General features: G+C 45.9%; 1 protein-coding gene across 1 annotated transcript in view; it reads right to left on the bottom strand.

The window, feature by feature from the left end:
• Window positions 1-22,258, bottom strand: part of LOC144149731 (protein arginine N-methyltransferase 5-like) — a 45,473-nt gene that overhangs the window by 1,359 nt on the left and 21,856 nt on the right. The window contains exons 9-16 of the mRNA XM_077681383.1: window positions 18,854-18,931; window positions 17,702-17,757; window positions 16,351-16,473; window positions 12,595-12,770; window positions 6,696-6,805; window positions 5,864-5,957; window positions 4,893-5,009; window positions 345-409 (exon numbers count right to left, since the gene is read on the bottom strand). Of these exons, the coding sequence (XP_077537509.1) occupies window positions 345-409; window positions 4,893-5,009; window positions 5,864-5,957; window positions 6,696-6,805; window positions 12,595-12,770; window positions 16,351-16,473; window positions 17,702-17,757; window positions 18,854-18,931 (819 nt within the window). The remainder of the gene's footprint in view (window positions 1-344; window positions 410-4,892; window positions 5,010-5,863; window positions 5,958-6,695; window positions 6,806-12,594; window positions 12,771-16,350; window positions 16,474-17,701; window positions 17,758-18,853; window positions 18,932-22,258) is intronic.

Below are 22,258 nucleotides of genomic sequence, written 5' to 3'. Positions count from 1 at the left end.
CCGGCTATACTACCATGACCATACTTTTGTTTAGTTATCAAGTTTATCTTCAACAGGGATTCCAGGCTCAATTTTAGGTGTTCTGGCTCAGTTGTGTGAACAGGATGCTGTTTTCTTCAATCAACCATGTGTTGTTAGTGCTCGTGCGATCCAGTTCTCTTCCCTGTTTTATACGCTTGTAGTTACGAAATGTATGTGTGTATTGCTGCCATAACAGTGCCAGTGATAATAGGAGTGCCTCCCTTGACACCTGAACAGTGCCCACGCCAAAGACTCGTATTAGGCACAGCTGCTTGCAAACAGAACCTTGAAGGCTGGAGGCGTTGGAGGGCTTCCCATCTTACCTTGATGGGAAAATACATGGGGAACCAGCTGAACATCCCCGGAGAGTGGGAGTTGGGGCAGATACCTGGAAAAAAGGTGAGAAGAAAAAAACAACTAATGTCACATGCAACATTATGGGGAATATCCTTTTCCACAAGGTTTGGTGCATCTAACAGGAAAAACAAAAAATCTTCAGTGAACTAGTTTCCACTGGGTTGTTCACCTAAGCAAGCTTTCAGTGCCCACATCGTGAACGGGTACTATTAGAGACACTCGAAGAAAACAGTTTTCCACGCGGTGAAACTTTTGATGCAGCTAACTAGAGGCCTGGTGGGCAGCAGACGATTTAGCCCAAGGCCACAGTGGCGTGTGTATCTTATTATACAGTGGAACCCTGATAACATGACTTTCAAGGGACTGCACAAAAAAGTCGTATGAACGGCATGTCGTACGACCGCGGTACAGGTAAATGATGCCCTAGTAGGCGTTCTCACGCGACAGGTGGGCTAATAACCTATTAAAACTACTACAGCTGCTGCAGTCTCACACAATTTGCAGACCCCTAACTGAAATCCCAAATTTCTTTAAAAATAAAAAATTACGCCCACCTCCCCTCGCGGGAACCCTGGTGTGATGCGACGCTGAGGGGGGTTCAAGCGCAAGCGGAGAGCAACCGTCGACCGAAAGGCCGCCGGAGAGCGGCACACCGGTTATATGCGCAGCGCGCCCGAAGGAGAGGAGACCGCGGAGAGAGAGAGTACTGCACATGCGCAGCACCGCGCCGCCCACCGGCGGAGTGAGAGCGCGCTGGGCCGCACACCCGCAGATGTTGAGGGAGAGTGTTCGCTCTCACCTGGGCACGCGCCGGCGCCAGTGCGTCTACCGCTGCTATGACGCAACACAATCCAACACAATCCACTTTTTTCCAATCCAAATGCAATCCAAGCCAATCTAATCTAATCTAATCGAATCCAATCCAATGCCCCTCGCGAGAGAGTGTTCGCTATCGGAGAGGAGAGGGGGTGAGCGGAGGAGAGTGCGGACGCCGACGACGACGACAGACGCACGCAGGAAGGACAGGGCCGCCGACAAGAGATGCGTCGCATCTAAAAAAGGAACACCCATTTTGTGCCCCTCTCCCCATGCCATTTCTGCTAGCTTCACAGCCGAGCGCCACGCTGCATGCAAGGTAAAGTGGGGAAGGCCGGAAGAGGCGAGAGTGCAGAGCTGGCAATGCTGCAAGCAAGTCATACAGGGGAGGGAAAACCATCCCTGGCAAAAACCGAAGCAGTTACAGCGTCCGACCGATTTTTCAGACCTGGAGGGGAACGAAAAATAGTCCGAATAAAAGAGCATCTAAAAAATCCGTGGGACATTACTCCTATGGGACAACTGGCGGTTCCTCGGGAAAGTCCGGAATATCCAGCAAGTCCAAATTTTTGGAGTCCGAAAAAACGGTCGGCTACTGTAAATGCGGGAAGAGATGGCAACCAATTTAGTGGTGACCAAAGGGGAGGTAAAATAAATAATACGAAGATACGGCAAGGAAAGAAAGGGCGGGAAAGAAGGAAACAAAGCGACAACGCGGCTTTGAAAGACACTGATAAGCAGAGATAAGACGGTAAAAGCGGTAAAATGCAGAAAGAAGGGACGGTTGGCATTTATAAAAACGAACAGGGCAAGAGAGAGCATCGTTAAAAGAAGACACTTGGATCGAGCGGGCAAAGAAAGTGGGAGTTCGCACATTCGTCGGCTAAGACGGGAGCTTCAAATTGGTGGTCCACTGGTCGGCGCGTTTATGTTCTGCTGCCGCGTGGGGCCGTCGAAAGTGAAGGGTCTTCATACAACTTTTTCTAATTTTCAAGTAAACTTTGTGAAACTTATCAGCCTTACTGCTTTTTTCCCACTGGTTTCAAATATGCCATAATTTTTTCAGCTGGTCAATTAGTTCCCAAGATAATTGGAGATAATTACCATTTTTGGTCAAAAAATAGACAAAACAGTGTTGGTCATAAAACTGTAATCTTTATATTTTCCAATACCATGAACCCTGGTGAATGCAATAATCAAAGCAATTTTTCGATGCATCGCTTGGAACTAATTTCACAGCTCATTAAACTTTGGTGCTCATTTCAAAAACCGAAGATTAATGAGCTGCAACATTAGTTCCAAGCGCTCTATTAAAATAAAAAACGGATTCTCTTACTGCACTCAGCAGGGTTCATAGTACAGCAAAGTACACATGAGATTACAGTTTTGTGACTGAAACTGTTTCGTCTATTGTTCCTCGAAAAATGACTAATTATCTCCAATTATCTTGGGAACTAATTGACCAGCTGAAAAAATAAAGGCACATTTGAAATCAGTGGGAAAGAAGCAGCCAGATTGACAGGTTTTGCAAAGTTTACTTGAAAATTAAAAGATGTTGTTTTAATTAATTGTTTATTTAGAAAATACTGCACGCTAAGAAGAGCCCAGGCAGGAGTGGGGGTGGTACATAATGAGAACATGACCAAAAAAGGAAACAATACAGGTGGCACAAACTAACAGCCAATATACAACATATTACGGTACAAGATCTAAGTCACTTCACAAAAAATTTTCAATACACCTTAACATGCTTCCAGATTAAAAAATGTGATGTGGCAGTTTGTTCCATTCTGTTATTGTGCGAGGAAAGAAAGAGTATTTGAAATTGTTAGTTCGAGCAACGATAAGTTTTCTAAATGATATCATCTAGTTGGACGCGAAGATAACGGAGCAAGTATGTTTTATAGGTCTAGTACACTTTTTTTTTGCTGGATAGATAGAATAGAAATTTTAGTCTTGTTGTTTTCCTGCGACATTCTAAAGTTTGAATTTTGTTATCATTCATTAGTTCAGTCATGGAATCAGACTGGTGAAATCGGTTGAAAATAAAACGGATGGCTAACCTTTGGATTTTCTCTAGATTGTTAATATCTTTTTTAGTATGCGGATCCCACACCTCACATGCATATTCCAAACCAGACCTGATTATTGTATTGTATGCTAGCAGTTTAGTACTGGGGGGAGAACTATTGAGTTTATGCCTAGCATGCCTAATTTCCTACGTGCGGATGAACAAATCTTTTCCATGTAAGAAGACCAAGTTAGTTTGCTAGTTATTGTTACGCCAAGATATTTGCAACTTTCTGTTAGTAAAATGGGGGTTCCTTTTATACTGTACGGGTAAATAAATGGCTGTTTCCTGTTAGTGATGCGCATGAACATAGTTTTATCAGGGTTTACATTCGTTCCCCAGCGGTCACACCACGTTGGCAGATTGGTGCAGCATTACCTGGTCATTTAAGGAGTTAATTGAATGGAATAGAAAACAATCATCAGCAAATAGGCAGATTTCTACACCTTGTTTAGCACATGTTGTAACATCATTAATATAAATAAGGAAAAGCAGAGGCCCAAGGACACTTCCCTGGTGAACACTGGAGTTAACAGGGAGAGGGTTAGAACAAACACCGTTTATGTCAACAAACTGTGTACGTGAACTTAAATATGATGCAAAACATTTAACAATTGTAGAGGGAAAACCTATCAAATTAAGTTTGGGAATTAGTTTGGAGTGCGGTATCGAATCAAATGCCTTGCTGAAGTCAAGAAAAATTACATCGGTTTGGCCTGATTTATCTAGTACCAAGGAGAATGAATGGACACAAGAAATTAATTGGGTAGTTGTAGAAAGACCTTCACGGAAGCCGTGTTGGAATGGCGATAGAACATTCCGCGCGTCTAAAAATTTGATAATGTAATTTGAGATGATGTGTTGCAGCAGTTTACAACATGTGCTTGTAAAGCGTGAACCGCATGGCGCGTTATTGCACGCAATTTGGGCGCGTCAGCGTTGTGCGTGCAATTTTTTGACGCCCGCGTCGGCGATTCAGTCCGAGCGGCAGCTTCTTCCTCACTCAGAAATGACGCGTGTCGCGCGCGGCAGTGGGAGGAGCCTGGCGCCTTGCGCCAATGGGGAGGCGGACACCTCATAACGGCGATTTCGAAGCGCTCGCGACAGCTGGCTGGCTCTGCCGGGGATGTTTAGGCTTACCACCCCGGCAGATATTGAATGGGCGCTTTCACTAGCGGCGCGGATGATGTTTTATAGTACCGTTTTCGCCCACATTATAAGCTCCTTTACCGCACAAGCAACTTCATGCGTGCCTTGAGCGGCATTTTAGAGAGTGCTTAGAAGCAGTCGCTCGAGCTCCCGGCACCACTTCACGGCCGAAGCCACTGCCACGTTGCTGCCGCCGGCCTCACCGCGCACACAATGCGGGTGGTTCCGAGGTAGCGTTTAGCACGCTTGTGCCATGCGCGGCGCGTTTTCGCAAGCAGAAAATGCTCCATGCGGTTCTTGCTTAAGTAATTGGTTATGAGGAGATTATTTCCTTTTTTAAGTACTGGTACGTGCCAAAGACTCGTGCCCCCTTAACCGTCTCAGTGGCTCTAAACCACAAATGAGAAATGCCCCATTCTGCGCCAACAGCAATCCGGGCATGCACTGGAAGTGAGAGCTTCAAACGGGATGGTCTCACTGAGCTTGACGTCCTTGTAGAGCACCGTGTCGAAGTAGCCTGCGAATCCGTGCAGGTAGTAGTTGTCCTCGATGTCAAAGTGCAGGACCTTGTAACGGCTGTTGTCAATCGGAGTATCTGGAAGGAGTCAAGGAACGGCTGACACTACTCCCGAAGGGCCGGAAATTGCCCAAAAAAGCACTTTTCTCTTAGTGCGCACAATATTTCCCCTGAAAAGTTGGCACTTGAACAGTACCAGGTACCTGTAAAAGCTGTAGAGGCCCGATTTCAATGAAAAGAATAACAATCCTTCCATAATTTCCACCTTTTTCACCTCAAGCGGTACTGCAGTGGTAGGAAATCATTTAGAGGTACATCCCAGCATGTAAAGCGGCTAGAAAGATCATTTCTTTTGCAGTGTAAAGCTAAATGTTTAAATTTAACGAGTTTACATCGTCTGCAGAAACAATGGTAAAATTACTGCTGTGGTACAGTTGCACTTCATGGTGTTTCTAAAGCCCAACAGGATAAGAAGTATTAAAGTATATCATAGGTACACATCGAAAAAATTGCCCGAAACGAAATGTCATAACATGTTGCACAACTCTAAACTATCACCACAGACAAAAAAGAGTGCATGTTTGCGCTCAGGATGTTAAAACACTCTTGAGGAGTATAAATCTCAAGTACATAGGTTAAAAAAGAAAAATAATGTTCCCAAGGCTCGTGTTCCCATTTAAAGGAAAGAAAGAAAAAACAGGACCGGTTTGTTTGCTGTGTTGCACAGTTCCATTTTGACAGCTCCTGCCCAACAACCCACAATGTCGGCACAGGCGAAAGCAAGGCCCAGCAAACTAGAAATGCGCCATAAGGTGCTAGTGACTACTTGGATGTAAGCGCAGAGGCCTGAGACCTTGAAAACTCTTTCCCGAGTCTCCAAAACAAAGGGAGTCCAAAATAAGGTTGCCGGGGAGAGCATCTATTCCACTGACCTCTGTTTGGATGCACGAAGGTGAACAAGGGCTGGACTTCCGTCAGGATGGTCACATTGTGCAGGCGAACCACGTAGGGCGTCTCCACAGAATGCTGAAAGCACACAAGAGAGACGGGAAACTTCACCGCGCAGTCATTTATACGTGTTAAGGGAAGGGGCGGATGCTGCTCTTAAACCAACTTTTTTTTAATTTTCAAGTAAGCTCTGTGAAACTTGTCAGCCTCACTGCTTTTGCCCCACTGATTTCAGAAATGCCATCATTTTTGTAGCAAGTCAATTAGTTATTGAGATAATTGGAGATGATTAGCCATTTTTCGAGGAACAGTAGACGAAACAGTGTCGGTCATAAAACTGCAATCTTTATATTTTAAAATACTACGAACCCTGCGAACATTACTCAGAACATTAAACTTTGGTGGCACCAGTGGCCAGGAACCATTTTGAGTTCCCATTTCAAACACCAAAGTTTAACAAGCTGTAAAATTAGTTCCAAGTGATGCATCCAAGCACCATTCTTTTATTGCACTCACCAGCGTTCATAGTATTGGAAAATATAAAGATTACAGTTTTACGGCTAACACTGTTTTGTCCATTGTTCCTCCAAAAATGACTAATCATCCCTAACTATCTCGGTAACTAATTGACTTGTTAAAAAAATAATGCAATATTTGAAATCAGTGGGGGAAAAGCAGCGAGGCTGACAAGTTTCACAGAGTTTACTTGAAAATTAAAAGAAGTTGTTTTCAAATCAGTGTCCCCCTTAACTTCATTCGTTCATTTCACGATGGTCTCTCCTCAAGGATGGGCAGCAAGCAGCCTATGCGTCTCACCAGCGGGTGCTTGTCCTTCTCCCGCTGGGCCACGGCCTCCGAGTACAGCTTGTGGGACTGCAGGGGGGCCAGGTAGGAGGTGTACTCGCGCGGAATGCTGATGCCGTCATCTGGCCACCAGGGGGGGAGGGGACAACACGCAAAACAAGAGTACAGAATTACAAACAGCTGCTTGGCGAAACATCGGGGCAAAACACGCTCCGGAACTGATTTGAAAGGTGTTCTTTTTCTTTTTCTAAATACACTAAAAGCTCGTTAATTCGAACTCAGTTATTTTGAACTTCCTGTTAATTCGAACTGATGCCCCGGTCCCGGCACAGCCCTGTATATTTCAATGGGGGAAAATCTCCCAATAATTCAAAGGCGTCGGTGTCCACGACAGTCAATTCAAAGTGGGATCCCCTGGTTTCCTTCGCTCCTCGCAGAATAAGTCCGCCCAAAACTAAAAGTAATTGACCGATTACTTTTAACTTTGATTTCCTCGACCCTTCCATGTAAATAAACGTGTTTTCAGCATCATTATTTCGACATTATGGCTCGCTGCTGACATGAATGCATGTCGGTGTTTGTTTCTGTGGCGTATAACTGACTGATCAATTAATTATGTTCACTGTTGGAGCTCCACGAACCTTATTTACAAAATCACCTGCCACAAACGTGCAGTACCGCCTAATTAGTGATAACAAGTCCAGAGGTGGCCTCTTGGCGTTCTGCTCGTGCGGTGTGGCGCGATGTACATTCATTCTACCACGCGCCCGCTAATTCGAACAGTTTCACGGTCCCTTTCGAGTTCAAATTAACAAGCTTTTACTGTACCAAAATGCAGGGTGCAAGAAGAAGGTTATGGGAAGCGTTCGTCTTCAAAATTAAAAACAGTACCGCAAGCACTGGCATACAAACCGCGTTTCTTGTTTCCTTTCCTCCAAACTTTGCAATTTTAAATTTGCACACTGAAAGTATGCACAGGATGCGACCGATTTTCTCTGCTCAAATCGGGCGCAGTTAAACGTAGACCTGCATAGTTCCAGTTTCAGTGCAACAGAGAAGCCATCCTCTGCGAGGTATTCTAGCGCAGAGGTTTCTCTTTCCAGCCATGCGGCGGGTTTCTTGGGTCGTTGCTGCTGCCACAGGGCCACAAGAGTGCACCAAATACAATGTTGGGGCTGAGACAGAAATGTTCAGTTGCCTTCACAAGCAAAGCTAGCTCAGCCGTCAAACGAAGAAAGAACAGCGCATAACAGAAACAATGACAAGGACTGCGCTGAACTCCCAACTGGCTTTATTGCGAATGAAGCACACAGGGTGTCTACCAATTCTACATTTTAAAATTCCCTGACTTTTCCAGGTTTCCCCTGACAATTCTAAGCATAATCCCCGACTGATATGCCTGTTCAACAAACACTTTAAATGCAGAAAGCGAGCCATCCAGCGGTGAAAAAAGGACAGGGCACTTGCATTAACTGCAGAACACACACTACTTCAAGAGGACTGTGATTTGGGCGAGTTGGTGAATGTTCATGATTGACAATCCAGCGCGCGAAAACACGGCACAAAAAAGAACGAGAGTTAGAGCAGGACAGCAGCGCTGTCCTGTCTAACTCTCGTTCTTTTTTGTGCCGTGTTTTCGCGCGCTGGATTGTCAATCATGAACACACTACTTGATTACAATCTGTTGCTAATGAGGATTCTTTAGCAGAAAATGCAGTACTAAAGAATCACAATAACTGATAACAAATGGAACACCTTCCACTCTTCCAGAGACTTGATTTCTTGCTGCAGCAGGAAAGTCTGAAGTACTGCATTTTTCCTGAGCCTTTGCATTTTCAATGCAAGTTCTCTTACAAGAGCAGCGGTTCTCTTCTTTCTTCGATGTCCCACAAATACAACCATTCCCTCACCACCACCATAATCATCAACAGCCTGTTTAGGTTCACTGCAGGACGAAGGCCTCTCCCACTGACCTCTACCCGATCCTGTCCTGCGCTTCCAGAGTCCATTCTTTGCCCCGAATTTCGTTATTTCATCCCTCCATCGTGTTATTGGCCTTCCCCTTCCGTCGCTGGGTACATATTCCGTTAAACTCTTGGTCCACCTGATGTCAGTTTGTTTCACTACATGGCTAGCCCAAGTCCATTTATTTTTCTTTATTGTAACAGCGATACCTCCTACTCGAGTTTGCTCCCTGATCTAGGATGCGAAGTGTTACTCTGTCATTACCCTGTCCAGTACCCTAAGTGTTACTCCTATCATTATTCGCTTCATGGCCCGTTGGACAGTGTTCCGTTTGACATCACCGGTAAAATGCATTCGTTGAACTTTCTTTTTAGGGATAGAGGTAGCTTACTTTTCATTATTTGTGAGTGATTGCCGAGTGCACCTCAACCCATTCCTATTCTGCGTCGGATTTCTTTCTCGTGGTTGGAATCAGCACTGGCCACCTGTCCGAGGTAGTTATATTCTTCAACTTGTTCAGGTGTTTTGTTACCTATGCTGAGCAGGGCACATTCAGCATGTTTGTCGCATCCTTACTTCAGATTTATTCATATTTACTTTTAGCCCGACGGCCACACTTTCCGATTGTAGTTCAAGCATTTTTGCACGTGTTCTGCAGATTCATTGAACAAAAAAGCATGTCTGCAAACCTGAAATGGCTCAAGTATTCCCTATTTATCCATAGACTTGCATTTTCCCAGTCAAGCTTGCTAAACAGCCCCGCCAGACATGCTGTGAACAATTCTGGCGAGACAGGATCTCCCTGTCGCAGTTCCTTTTAGGTTCGGGAACATTTTGGTTTGCTTGTGAAGGACTATCCTGCCTGTACATCCCTCATATATTTCGTCTAGGAGCCTTACGTTGGTTTCCTCCATTCCTTGGTTCTTTAATGCTCCTAATACTGTTGTGGTGTCTATTGAATCAAATGCTTTTTCATAGAATATAAATGTCATGTCAAAAGGTTTATTATACCCTGCAGATTTTTCTATTACTTGATTGATGACACGATGCAATTCATTGTAGAGTAACCTTTTCTAAACCCAGCCTGATCCCTGGGTTGTTGGAAATCTAGGCTGGCAGTTATGCAGTTAACTATTACTTTGGTAAGCAGCTTGTGTACAACTGACAGGCTGCTTGTTCGGCAATTCTCAAGGTCTTTGGTGTCCCCCTTTTTGTGAATCAGAACTATGTTGGCGTTTTTCCAGACTATGGGCAGTTTAGAGGCCTTAAGCATTCCAAGATTAGTTTAGCAAGCTTTTCCACAACGCCATATTCTCCCTCCTTTAAAAGGCAAATGGTTATGTCGTTGTCACCTGCAGCTTTTCCTCTTTTCATGCTCTTGAGAGCCTTTTCAACTTCATTTTTGGTTATTAGTGGGACTTTGTGAGCTAAGCCTGTACTCTAAGTTGTTTCCCCTGGTGTAGCGTCACATGGATACATAGCCGCTACTTTTATTATCTCGTCCATGTTGTGCGTAATGCTACCCTACTCGTATTTCAGTGCGTGCACTGACTTCGCTGATAGCCAGCTTCCTCTTAGTTGCTCTTAAGCTTCCTCCTATTTCCAGTGCTTCCTCAATCACTACCATGTTGTACGCACAAATGTAGTTTTACACCTGCTAACTCAATTTGATCCACTGTACTCACAATTTCATGTTCTTACGTTTGGCAATAAGCTCCTTTGCTTTCAGTGTTAGTTTTCCAGTTTTTTTCTGCATGCTGCTCCACCCACAGCTGCTGCCGTTGTTAGATTGTTATTTAGCGTGCCAACACTGTCTTTGTTCTGAAGGGTCATTTCAGCTCCTGCATCCTGGCTCCACCCGAACCCACGGTGGGTTCCCCACGCTCTGCAACTTTCCCCTCTTTCTCCTTTGATATTCAGCCTTGTTATGCACCTAACCATACTATGATAGCTGCTCCGAACCTTGGCTACCACCTCCATGTCCCGACTTCCTGTTCAAGTCATTCTTCCATCTGATGTTAGCACTATGGACAATAGGTCCTTTAGAGCACCCAGAGAATTTGTAGCATCGTCTAGCTCGCGCGTAGGGATGTGCCAGCTGTTGGCAGTCAGCTGAGAGATAGAAGTAATCAACCATCTCAGTTTCCACGTCCGAGCCACATTTTTGAAGAATTCCTTGACAATTCCCTGACTTTTCCAGATGTGTCCAGATTCCTTGAAAATTCCAGGTTTTCCCCGTTTTCCAGGTTGGTAGACACCCTGAGCACAATATTATACAGATAGCCACCCAACCTGGAGATGCGTCAACGATAGGCTGTCGGAGCATGCGAACAATGTAAAAAACGTGCAGGAGGAGAAAGATGTGGAAGGCTTTTTGGCAAGCCATTGCTTGAACTGCAAAGACTGTTCGCCAGATCGGCAAAACACTCCCATCATCAGGAAGTGCAAAACATGGCTGTCACGTGAAATTGTGGAATCGGGACGAATTTTACAGGATAACTAGTAAGCCTGGATAACTAGTATGTACAATGCTTCCTTTTTATCAGGAGATATCTCCAAGCAAGTTTCAACAGTAGCCATTCAGCATAACATATTTCAAATCCATTTTAATCACTGCCCGCCCGAGAAAGCCCAGAGCGGGCTCACACGACATCACCTGCTACTTGCCCCAAACTGCCGACGTCGGGCGCCTGTGACGTAGCCAACGCGCTGGCTGCAATTGGCACGTGCTGCTACACCAAGTGTACACATCATGGTTTTGGAACTGCCGTCATGCTGCCCCGGTGCGTGGGGACAGTGAGCTCACTTGCGCGCACGTCCAGACCGTCAGCGGTGCAACAAGAATGGTGACGTCACAATCACCCTCCTGTCATGGCAGCCGCTCGGTGCTCGTTTGGTCAAAACCGAAACTGACACAAAAAAACGATGCCGTAAATGATTTTTTACGCTGCAATCAACCGTCTAACGTGCCACTCTATGATTAGTGGGCTAATAGGCACCCATGGCAGTGAAAGAAACGTAACACGAAAATTTCGTGTCAGTACTCCATTAACACTTGGTGAGGCATGCGTCAGCACGGCCTCTATCATGCTGTCTGAAAAAGAACTAAAATTTCTACGCAAGCACAGATGAGTCACCGGTTGGGCAGCTATCTATTCATTCGCAATAAAGCTGGAAGTGCAGTGCAGTCCTTGTCTCGTTCTTGCACTGTTTTTTTTCCCTCGATCGTGTAACAACACGCCCAGTTTTCTACGTCAGCCGTCAAAAGCCCCGGAAACTCTGCCGGCTGAAGAGGAGACTAAATGAATGCAGCATCCATGGTTGGGAAAGGCTGAAGCAGGTCTCTCCTGCATGAAAGGCAACGCTAACTGGGTACCAGCTACGCCGTTCGTAATGCCAATTGTGTACAAGGCAATGCTCTTATCTCCCTATCTTCAGCAAGTTCTTGCAGGCCAAAGACAGGAGCAGCTAACCAAGCAGCTAACGATGGCCGCTGCAAGCGAGATCACAAACTGAAAAGGTATTTCACACACGAACCTCACGTAGAGCAAGCGATAGCTATTAAATTACATATCACAGGAGCTCCCTAAAAGGTGTGCTCGGGCCATGTACTGCAAAGAAATAAGCTAAATTCACTCACAGTTAAATTCCTCCCTCATGCAGTTTTCCTCACTCACAGATACCAAGTCTTCTCCAATACATCCGCACTGCAATCACCGACTAGGAACACGGACTTGTGCGTCACTTCAGGCAGGGCTCCCGCATTGCACCCTGGAATAAACTTAATCCGTCTCCAAAGCACTGCCCAGCTGCTCGTTCCCTTTTGCTACTGCCAAGTTAGAGCGAGTGCTATGGAACGCCTTGTGCACCAAAGGTAAAGTGTGGGGAATTCTCGTGTGCGGACACCAAAGAAAAAAAATGAAAAGCAGCGGAGAAAGAGGGAGACCTTTGAGGAACCGCTGGGCGCCGTCCAGGCATTCGGGCGACACCTCGTTGTCCCCAAACGAGCCGAGCAGCTCGGACACCAGGACGTCCGCCTTCTCGGGGGCCCGGAAGTCACGCATGTCGCAGGACACCACCGTCACCTGATCCTTCCACTTCTCCTCTTTCTGGCACAGCAGGCTGCAAGTGTGTATAGACAGAAAAAGTGGAGGAGGAAGAGGAAATGAACACCTCCCCCACTGCTACGGCACCATCAAGGCGGGCGAGTATTGGTAACTAAAAATTGGCCGCGTATCTGTTCCTTTCGTTGCAAATGTCAACAAAAGACGATAGTCTTTGTCGACATTTGCCAAGTAAATGCCTCCCTTCGTTATCCCGCTATCCTCTCATGTTGTCCCTCTTGCGTTGCGCTCCTGCCAAGGTAAACACGCTAAACGTTTGCTTAAATCATTTTAAATTTACCGCGTTCCACTGCTCCAGTTTGGGTGCCTGCCGTACGGCGGAGACGTGCGTGAATCGAGGCACCCACTTTTAACGTTTATAGCGCCGCGTTGCCCTAGTCCACATGCGTTCCAAGCAGAACGTAGAACCTATCCAGTGGAACCTTTGGTAACTGTGTCCGCTTGATTTCTTAAAATGCCGCCAGAAGCTGTACTGGCGCGGGCGACAGCAGGCCACAGGTTAAATTTTTTTTTTTTTCTGAACTGGATATAGTATTTGATTTCGCAAAAATCAAGCATGCATGAATTTTTTTATGAAGGAACACTGTAAATATCCCTTGTGTATTAATTTTCTGTCCTATATTTGCGCAATGTCTTGTTCTTGTTGAACAATGTTGACAAGTATGAACATTTGGCTGTGAGTATATAAGACTATCGCACAGACTTCGTTTCACTTTGGCCGGCTGGTTGAATCGAATCACAGACAGACAGACAGACAGACACATACAGACAGACCAAAATTTCTGGGTTTAAGTAGCCCAAGAAAGACTATTGTCTTTAAAACTGAAGGAATATCAATGAAATCAACACCTGAAAATGTCATTCTAAGCGAGAAACGCCCAGTAAACTGGAATATAAGTTGAGTTCCTGCCTCTCTTCCCTAATGTGCATGAAAGTATCCACTTGTCCCTATAGGTGGTATTCACTGAAAATACTAGCTGCCAATTTCTTCACTTGGCAACACTGGAAACGGCCACAGACATGGCTGAAGCGCCACGAACATGGAGCGGCTTGTGCCACTGTGACCGCAGGCCGAAGAAAAAAATAACACTGGCGTGCATCGTCTGCTCCATTTCAACCCAATTCGCAACAGTGGTGTCAACTGAGATGTTATTAATCACACTCACATTGGAGTCGAGACATTAATTTGCGTTCGGCGGGCTAGAGCTTCGAATGTCCAACCCATATCATTCGCTTAGCACGGACAAGTACCGCCATCCTGCGGAGAATGACGTAACCAGTGACGGCGCACTCACATGGTTGCCTGCATGCGTGCCTCGCTATTGAATACAGGCTATACTGGTCTTTGGCAGAATGTCACTATTAGTCTGGCAACCATAACAGAACAAGAATTCTACTACTGGTATGCTCGTCACCCGTGCCTCAACGACAGGGCCACATTTTCTCAAAGGGCAAGCATGTTCAGACAGGTCTCATGAGTGTCCTGAGCAGACAGGCACATAGACAACAGACCAGGACCAAAAATGAATAAAACAACACTTCCAATGATCTTTTCCGTGTGTTTCCTCAGCTGTTTTCATGTCAAAATGAGGGTCAACCTATGCACGGTTTATACACAGGTTTCACTGAAATGCACTCTTAGGACTAACTGTACGATGCACCAGTTGCTTTTTACTTGCCAAAGAAACACACGATGTGCAGTGCAATGAGGAGCTACAGATCAACTATGCCCACATGGGTATCTTATAAGATCTCCAGAATATTGCCTGTAAGTGTAGACCATTTATAACGTAACCACTTATAGCACAGGACCGGATATAATGTAGGTTTTCCTGGCCACCGGTAGGCCTCCCACAGAACAAAATGCATAAGCGTACCACTCATAATGCGGTCGCCCGAAGCACAAGGCTGTTCATAGTGCAGTTTTTAGGGCGCAGCCCTTTGTCGCCTGTTCGTGGGCTGAGCCATGTCGCCATCATGTGACCGAGCGGACGATGGCTGGACCGACGAGTGAAAGAAAAAGCAAGCGATCAAAGCAAAGCAAGCGAAGGAGGAGAGTGTCGCGAAATTGGGAGGGGAGGGCGGTTCGCCACGGCGGCGCGAGCCAGCCCTCTCCCAAAGTGTGCGGTGGGGGAGGGGAGGGGGCAGTATGCTGTGCCCTGCACGAGGCGCTCGACGGCGCGACGCTCAGGGAAGACGTGAGGGGGCGTGCGTGTGACGATGATGTGCATTCCCTGCTAAGACGCAGTTCGCGGTCCCTTCCTGAGAGGAACTTTGCTCCGCCGACGCAGAGGCTCATCACCACTGCCGTCTAGAAAACCCACGAGGGAGTGCTGCCTCAGCACACTGCTGCTGCGCCCAAATATCGCTTAGGTAGTATCGTAATCGCCAGCCAATTTTTTGGCAGGTCCTCTGATCGACCAGTGCAGCGGGGGCACCACTTTACAATCGCAACAAAAAAAAGAAAAAATATGGACTCGGCCGTCCCAGGCAGCCCCCACTCCTTCTCTCCTCTTACTTAGAGACTTTGATACACACAAAATAAAAAAATTAGGCACCGTTTAGTTCGTATGTTCTGTCTGCACCTGCATGCTGACCACAACTGCTTTTGCTTTCAGCACACCTCTGAAGATTAGAAAGGAGCCCAGCATTGCACTGTGGGTGCAGTAATTGTTGCGATTAGAACCTTGTGCAGATAAGCAGCCACCCTTTTCCTTTTTTTCGAACATCTGGAGATAGTGAGCCAAGCCGCAGCACCAGAGGTTTCCACGACCTGCACGTTGTGCTTATTACAATAAGCAACCCCCTTCGGCATCACAAAAGCAATGTGGGGTAAAAAAAAAACGCGCTTGCGTTGTCTCGCCGGCATAGGCCGGACTGCTTCCTTTTCTGCAGCCACCGTTCTTCTGGACGCCGAGAAATGCACATCCCTCAAAACATAAACACAAAGCACAAGTAGGGTTGAAATGAACTGAGGGTATGATACATTGAATAGCAAGACGGGTTTAGAAGGGGGGCTTGGGGGATGAAAGAACATTGATTGGAGCCAATACTATAAAAAGAACTGGAAAAATAGTAACAGAGAAAGAATGTTGTTAAGATGCAGTTCAGTGGAACTTTCTTAGAAGCATTAAATTTCGGGGCAGCGTTGGAATGTCACATCTTAAATTTTTTAGCTCCGCAGGTGTACGACAGCTACAAAAATGATTATAAATGTACTTTCCCCCTAAAAAAAGATTGTTAATTTTCAAGAAGAAAATAGCAATAATAAAAAAGGTCTGGATGGACAAAATTTCCCACTTATTCAATAACTGTGAAACATCAGTCGTAATATCACGAACATAGTACTCATTGTGGTTATGCAGTCAAGCCCACTCAAAACGACCATGACACTCGTTTACCGCAAATTAAAGCAGTGTGGTCATCAGAACATGCATTAGACCAATGGCGCAAAATTACAGACAAAAGGCATGTCTGCGAGCGTGAGGGAAGCATCTACGCATGTTTCTAGAGAGAGGCAGGGAGACAGGTAGGTGGAAGGCAGAGGGTCAGTCAAGAGGTGAAGAGTGAACACTCACGAGACCACCGCGTTGGGGTTCTTCTCGACGGCGTAGACGCGAACCTTTCGGTCGGCGCGCCGAGCAGCATTCAGCGTTGCCGTCACCAGGGGACCCCTGCCAGCTCCGACAACCATGACGACGCTGCAAGTTGCATGTCAAAGAGGAAGGAGGCAGAAAGGAATTAATTTCGCCTTTGGCGAGATTAGCTCGCGTTTTGCAGCCGGCACTAATTATTATTCCGAGCAGCGTCACCATTCAGTGCCTAGGCTGCCGCCGAAATGCCTGTTCAAACTTTTCAAATGCCTCTTACTGACATGTGGCAAAGAGAGAGAACACTGCTGCTACTCAGTCTGCTGAGCAAGTTTCATCTAAATCACGCTTTCGACAAGCGCACCTTGCAGAGGCCGTAAATTTTATCCCACTGCACGAAGTAATCTGCGATTGCGTCGATACGATCCTTCTTTCGTGCCGTTGCCGTCAACTCTGGCCGCCATTTTGAATTTTGCGACCGGGCAGCTTCCGGTAAAGACTGCCGCTGTTTTGTTTCGACAGCAATTGTGGCTGTTTTGAACGTGGTTGGTGTATGGTTACTGCGTGTTTACTTGTTTTTTAGACCACAGTCGATAGTCTTGTCCACAGCGACCATAGTGCGAGCTTTCCGTCCACAACATATTATTCCCGCTCCATGCTGCCCATGTGCTTCCAAAGAAGTACCTCATCGTGATCCATGATTGTGGTTATGCCGTGTTTTCGCATCCTACTGTTCATGCCTGCAAAGTGCTCGCTTCTGAGTTACGAGACGCTGTATAGTCTTTGCCCATGATTGCAGTACAGCAACTCCAGTGCAAGTAGTTTTTTTTTTTCTTTTCAAATGTGTATCGTGCCCACTCCGGATTCTTGGAGTAGCACCAATGCGAGTTAAAAAATGCATTCTCCAGGTTGAAAAAAAGAAAAAAGAAAGTGATGTCTCCCAAACATGCAAAGTAGCTTCTACTTTGGAGCAAAAACTTGTATAAAAAATCAAGGCCTGAAAAAAAAAAAAAAAATTGATATTCGATATCCGATTTAATATTCGGCTTTCTTTCCAAATTCGAATCGATATTCGCTTCGAAAGTTACTTTTCGGTATTCGCACACCTCTAGTAACCACCAACCAGATAAATGACCAGCTTTCAACTCTCTCAAAGCATCACCCATGGGTCAAATTTAAGAACAGTGTTGAGAAGAGGGAGAAGGCAGATGAATGCATCTGCCAAACCACAGACTCCAAGCTCTCGATTAACTGCTTGTGACGCAGGGAGGCAAATCACCGAGCACAGATAAATGCGACAAGGAAAAAAAAAAAATGAAAAGAGGGAGATACCACTCACATCTCCTTGTCCTTGCCCAGCTCTTCCCCCTTGTCGATGAGTGCAAGGTATATGGCCTGTGGTAGAGAGGGAGCAAATAAAATCCAGTCAGCTGCTCTAAAAAGCTTGCAGTTTCGGGGGAAAAAACCTCAACCAATATTTCCGTTTCATACAGTATTTGTGTACATGCATATCTGGTTTTTGTTGTTGCAGCCCGTTCAACAGGGTGTGAGTTTACCTGCGAGTTCGCAGCTACAGCGCCACTCGTGCGGCAAAACAACTCATTTTCGTAGCTTTGGGACACGAAAATACCGTAAAAACCCGCATATAATACCAGGTGTAATTTGAGGAAAGCAAACATGAATAATAATAATAATAATAATAACAATAAAAACAACAACAACATTAATAAAGTAATTTCAAATCTGCATATAATACGAGGAAAAAAGCTGAGAGAGATCATTTATTTGCATTGCAGTTACTGTTCAGCTGTAGTCAGCTCCACTTTATGGAATGGTTATTCTGTAATTGCGACCCAAAATAATGGCAATCAATCATTAATTATCTAAAAAAAAAAGATCAAATTTCAGAAATCTAATTGCAGATTTGAAATCAGCACAAAGAACTGCATAATACTGCGCAGTTTCATTAATATTGGTTAGTAAATAAAAAAAAAAACCTCTAAGACCAATACGCCCCCTCAAAGGCAGCTGAGTAGCGCTTTTGCAGTCCCAACATCATGATAGATAGACTTTCAATGAGCGTGCCGATTCTTGGTGTAGTCCAGATGGCACCACTTGAAAGAAGCAGCAGACCGCTGAAACCACCGCAAGATGGCGCATCATCCTCCACGACGAGTCTTGACAATGGCACTTTCAAAGAAACCCAAAACTGCAAATTTTCGGCTGAAAACTTTGGTGGGTATATAACACAGGGCAGAAATTTTACATGGTAAAATTTAGAAGAAAACTTGCACTATACGCGGGCTTTTACGGTAGGCCATTTTGCTTCACGAGCAGAGCCACAGCTGCAAATTCACCGGTAAATTCGCGCCACGTAGAACGGGCTTGAGCTCCCACACCGCAGGCAGCGTGTTTTCAATGTGCAACAAGAGCCCCTACTTGTAGAGTATTGACAGTGTTAAACACTGCATCAGGAACGCCACGCCCTCACCTGCTGGTACTCTGTGTACTTGACGGGGTCCTTCTCAAAGGTTTCGTACGTCACCGACTCCAGATTGTCACCCAGCGGCTAGAGGAGGAGAAGACGAAGAAGAAGAAAAGGAAAATGAGAACTGTTCAGATAAGTGCATGGAGAAACTCAGCTACACAGTCAACTGGCTCACACTACCAGACAAGACACACTTTTGTTACTCTCTCGTTCGTGGGTGATGACTGCCAGTCAAAACTCGTCATTTTGTGAGTCTAACCTCATCACAACAGAGCAGCATCAGAAGCAATAATTTCTTCTCGGTGGCCAGCACAGACTGCAACCTACAGCGGGAGGCCGTTCAGCTTGCGCTGGCGGCCCTTGAACGCCAGCGGCCGAACACGCTGCCTCCCCCCCCAGGAGGCCGGCGACAGAGGTAACATCTCGCAGGCAATAAAGATGTTGTTTCTCTCTCTCTCTCTCTTCTTTGCATCATAGAAAGGCAGTGCCTGATTTTTAAATAGCAAGAGCAATGCTATCGACGATTGGAGGCAGAAGACAACACTGCATCTGATAGGACTCCACACATGGCAAAAGAACTCCGTTTCAACATTTCCTTAGTTTAGGTCACGGCTAACGACTTACGTAATAAATTTTGCGGTTCTGATGCATTCACTTTAACAGCATATTCTGTGCAGCAAGGTGTGTCAGTAGCTGAGCTTTGTCCGTGGCATAAACGTGACTTCCCATTACCAGAAACATCAGGCTTGAGATGGGAAAAAAAAGACATCCTTTTAGACTCAAAGGTAGGACACTGGTCTTCGAACAGCTTTTTTTTAATTTTCAAGTAAACTTTGTGAAACTTGTCAGCCTTGCTGCTTTTTTCCTACTGATTTTGAATATGCCATTATTTTTTCAGTTGGTCAATTAGTTCCCAAGATAATTAGAGATAATTAGCCATTTTTGAAGGAACAATAGACAGAACAGTGTTGGTCATAAAACTGCAATCTTTGTATTTTCCAATACAGTGTAGACCACTTATAACGTAACTGCGTATAGTGCGGGACTGGTTAAAACGCGGGTTTTTGTGACCCCTGGTTCACCTCCCATAGAACTCAATGCATAAGCATACAGCTTAGAATGCGGTTGGCCGAAGCACAATACCTTTTATAGTGCGGTTTTCTGGCGGGACTGCTGATCGACCGGCACAGCTGGGGCATTAACTTAGGGTAGCAAAAGAAAAAATAAAGGATGAAATCGGCCATCTGACGCAGCGCGCACCCCTTGCTCTCCTCTAACTTGGATACACAAGAAAAGAATAGGCACCCTTTAATTCACGCGTACGTGATAACCACAACTGACCTTGCTTGACGCACCTCGGAAGACAGCGACCCCCGTCCAAGTCCACGCACAGCAATGGCCCATTTTCGCACACGATTCATGCATGTCGATTTTCGCGTGCGTTTTTTTTTTTTTTTTTTTTTTTTCACGCTCGTGCCGATGATTTTGCACTCGCGGTGGGAGGAGCCTCGCGATTTGCACCAATGGGGAGATGCGCACCTAATGGCGGGAGATCCGAAACGCTGAGACCAGCTGGCTGGCCGCGCCAGAGATGCTTAGGCCCACCATCGCGGTGGTTTTTGATGGGCGCTTTCACAAGCAACGTGGATGGCAGTTTATATGCCTCTTTTCGCTCATATTATCAGCTCTTTTCTTGCATGAGCATCCTCGCTTGCGCCTCGTGCGGCATTTCAGCGAGCAGTTAGAAGCACAGCCAACCTTGTAATGGAAAAAATTGAAAGGACCGCTCTGGAAAATTTCAACGAAAAGCCCAAGGTGTTTCTCCGGTACGTGGACGACTGCTTTTGTGTCATCAAAGAAACAACAGCAGACAACTTCCTGTCGCAGCTAAATTCGATTGAACCAGCCATCCAATTCACCATGGAAAAAGAAACGAACAGCACCTTACCATTCCTCGACGTTTTGATAAAAAGACAGCCAGACGGACTAAATTTCACAGTATACAGGAAACCCACCCACACCGGCCGCTACCTGCAATTCGATTCCTGCCACCCAAATTCCCACAAATCTTCTGTGGTCTCAGCTCTCTTACTTAGAGCCAGAACTATATGCTCAACAGAAGAGGACCGCAAGAAAGAAGAAAAAGCCGTAATCGCCGACCTGAAGAAAAATGGATACACGAGCAACTTCATACGACGCGTCAAACGCCGTCTCCCCCAGCCGGGCTGCAACCAAGGAAATTCCTCTGCACTGACGCCGCCGGTCAACAACCCCTCTCCTGTCTCCGCCGTCTGCCCCCCCACCCCCTCTGCACGCCGACCCACCCGTATTTCCGTCCCCTATGTTAAAGGAACGAGTGAAACATTATCCCGCATTCTTCGCAAGGAAGGCATTGTCATCTCCCACAAGCCAGTGTCAACTCTTGGACGGCTCATACCTCGACCTAAAGAGCGGCCGCCAAAAGAAAAATCATAAGGGGTCGTCTACAAAATTGCTTGTGCACAATGCCCCGCTAGTTATGTTGGGGAGACCATGAACTTCCCGGAACGCCTCCGCCAACACAAAAACGACGTTCGCAAGTCCGACACTCAGCGCAGTGCATTGGCCGAGCACTGCGAAAAAGCTGACCACCGGATTAACTTTGACGGCGCGCAGGTGATTGGCACCGAAACGAATTACTCACAAAGATTACTGCTTGAGTCTTGGCACATACAAGGGAACCGGCAAGGCCTGAACAGATCCCTCGGAGCCCTTCCCACCATCTACGCCCACGGCCTCCGACGCGCAAGGGAAAGAATACAGTAAGAAAAAAGAAAAAGAAGAAGACACCTATATAACCGCTGCTTCTTGTCGTACATAGTCACCCCTGATGAAGGAGCCGAGTTGGCTCCAAAACGTTGGGACCGCTTTGAATAAACGCCCTTGGTTGGTGTATTTGCCTCTTATGTTTTGGTTACAGTGCGGGTTTTTGCGGCTCCCGCGACATACGTTATGAGCAGTCTACACTGTACTATGAACCCTGGCGAATGCAATAACCAAAGCAGTTTTTTGATGCACCAATTGGAACTAATTTTATAGCTCATTAATATTTGGTGGCACCAGTGGCAAGGAACCATTTTGAGTGCCCATTTCAAACACCGAAGTTTAATGAGCTGTAAAATTAGTTCCAAGCGATGCATCAAAAAACTGCTTCGACTATTGCCTTCACGAGGGTTTGTAGAACTGGAAAACACAAGGATTACAGTTTTATGACCAACAATGTTTTGCCTGCTGTTTGACCAAAAATGGTTAATTATCTCCAATTATCTTGGGAACTAATCTACCAGCTGAAAAAATAATGGCATATTTGAAATCAGTGGGGAAAAAGGCAGCAAGTCAGACAAGTTTCACAAAGTTTACTTGAAAATT

The sequence above is a fragment of the Haemaphysalis longicornis genome, unplaced genomic scaffold, assembly GCF_048455015.1.
Source record: "Haemaphysalis longicornis isolate Haplotype H1 unplaced genomic scaffold, Haemaphysalis longicornis Haplotype H1 scaffold_8, whole genome shotgun sequence".
Lineage (NCBI taxonomy): Eukaryota > Metazoa > Arthropoda > Arachnida > Ixodida > Ixodidae > Haemaphysalis > Haemaphysalis longicornis.
The sequence above is the reverse complement of the archived record's forward strand: the minus strand, read 5'-3'. Positions and strand labels throughout refer to the sequence as shown.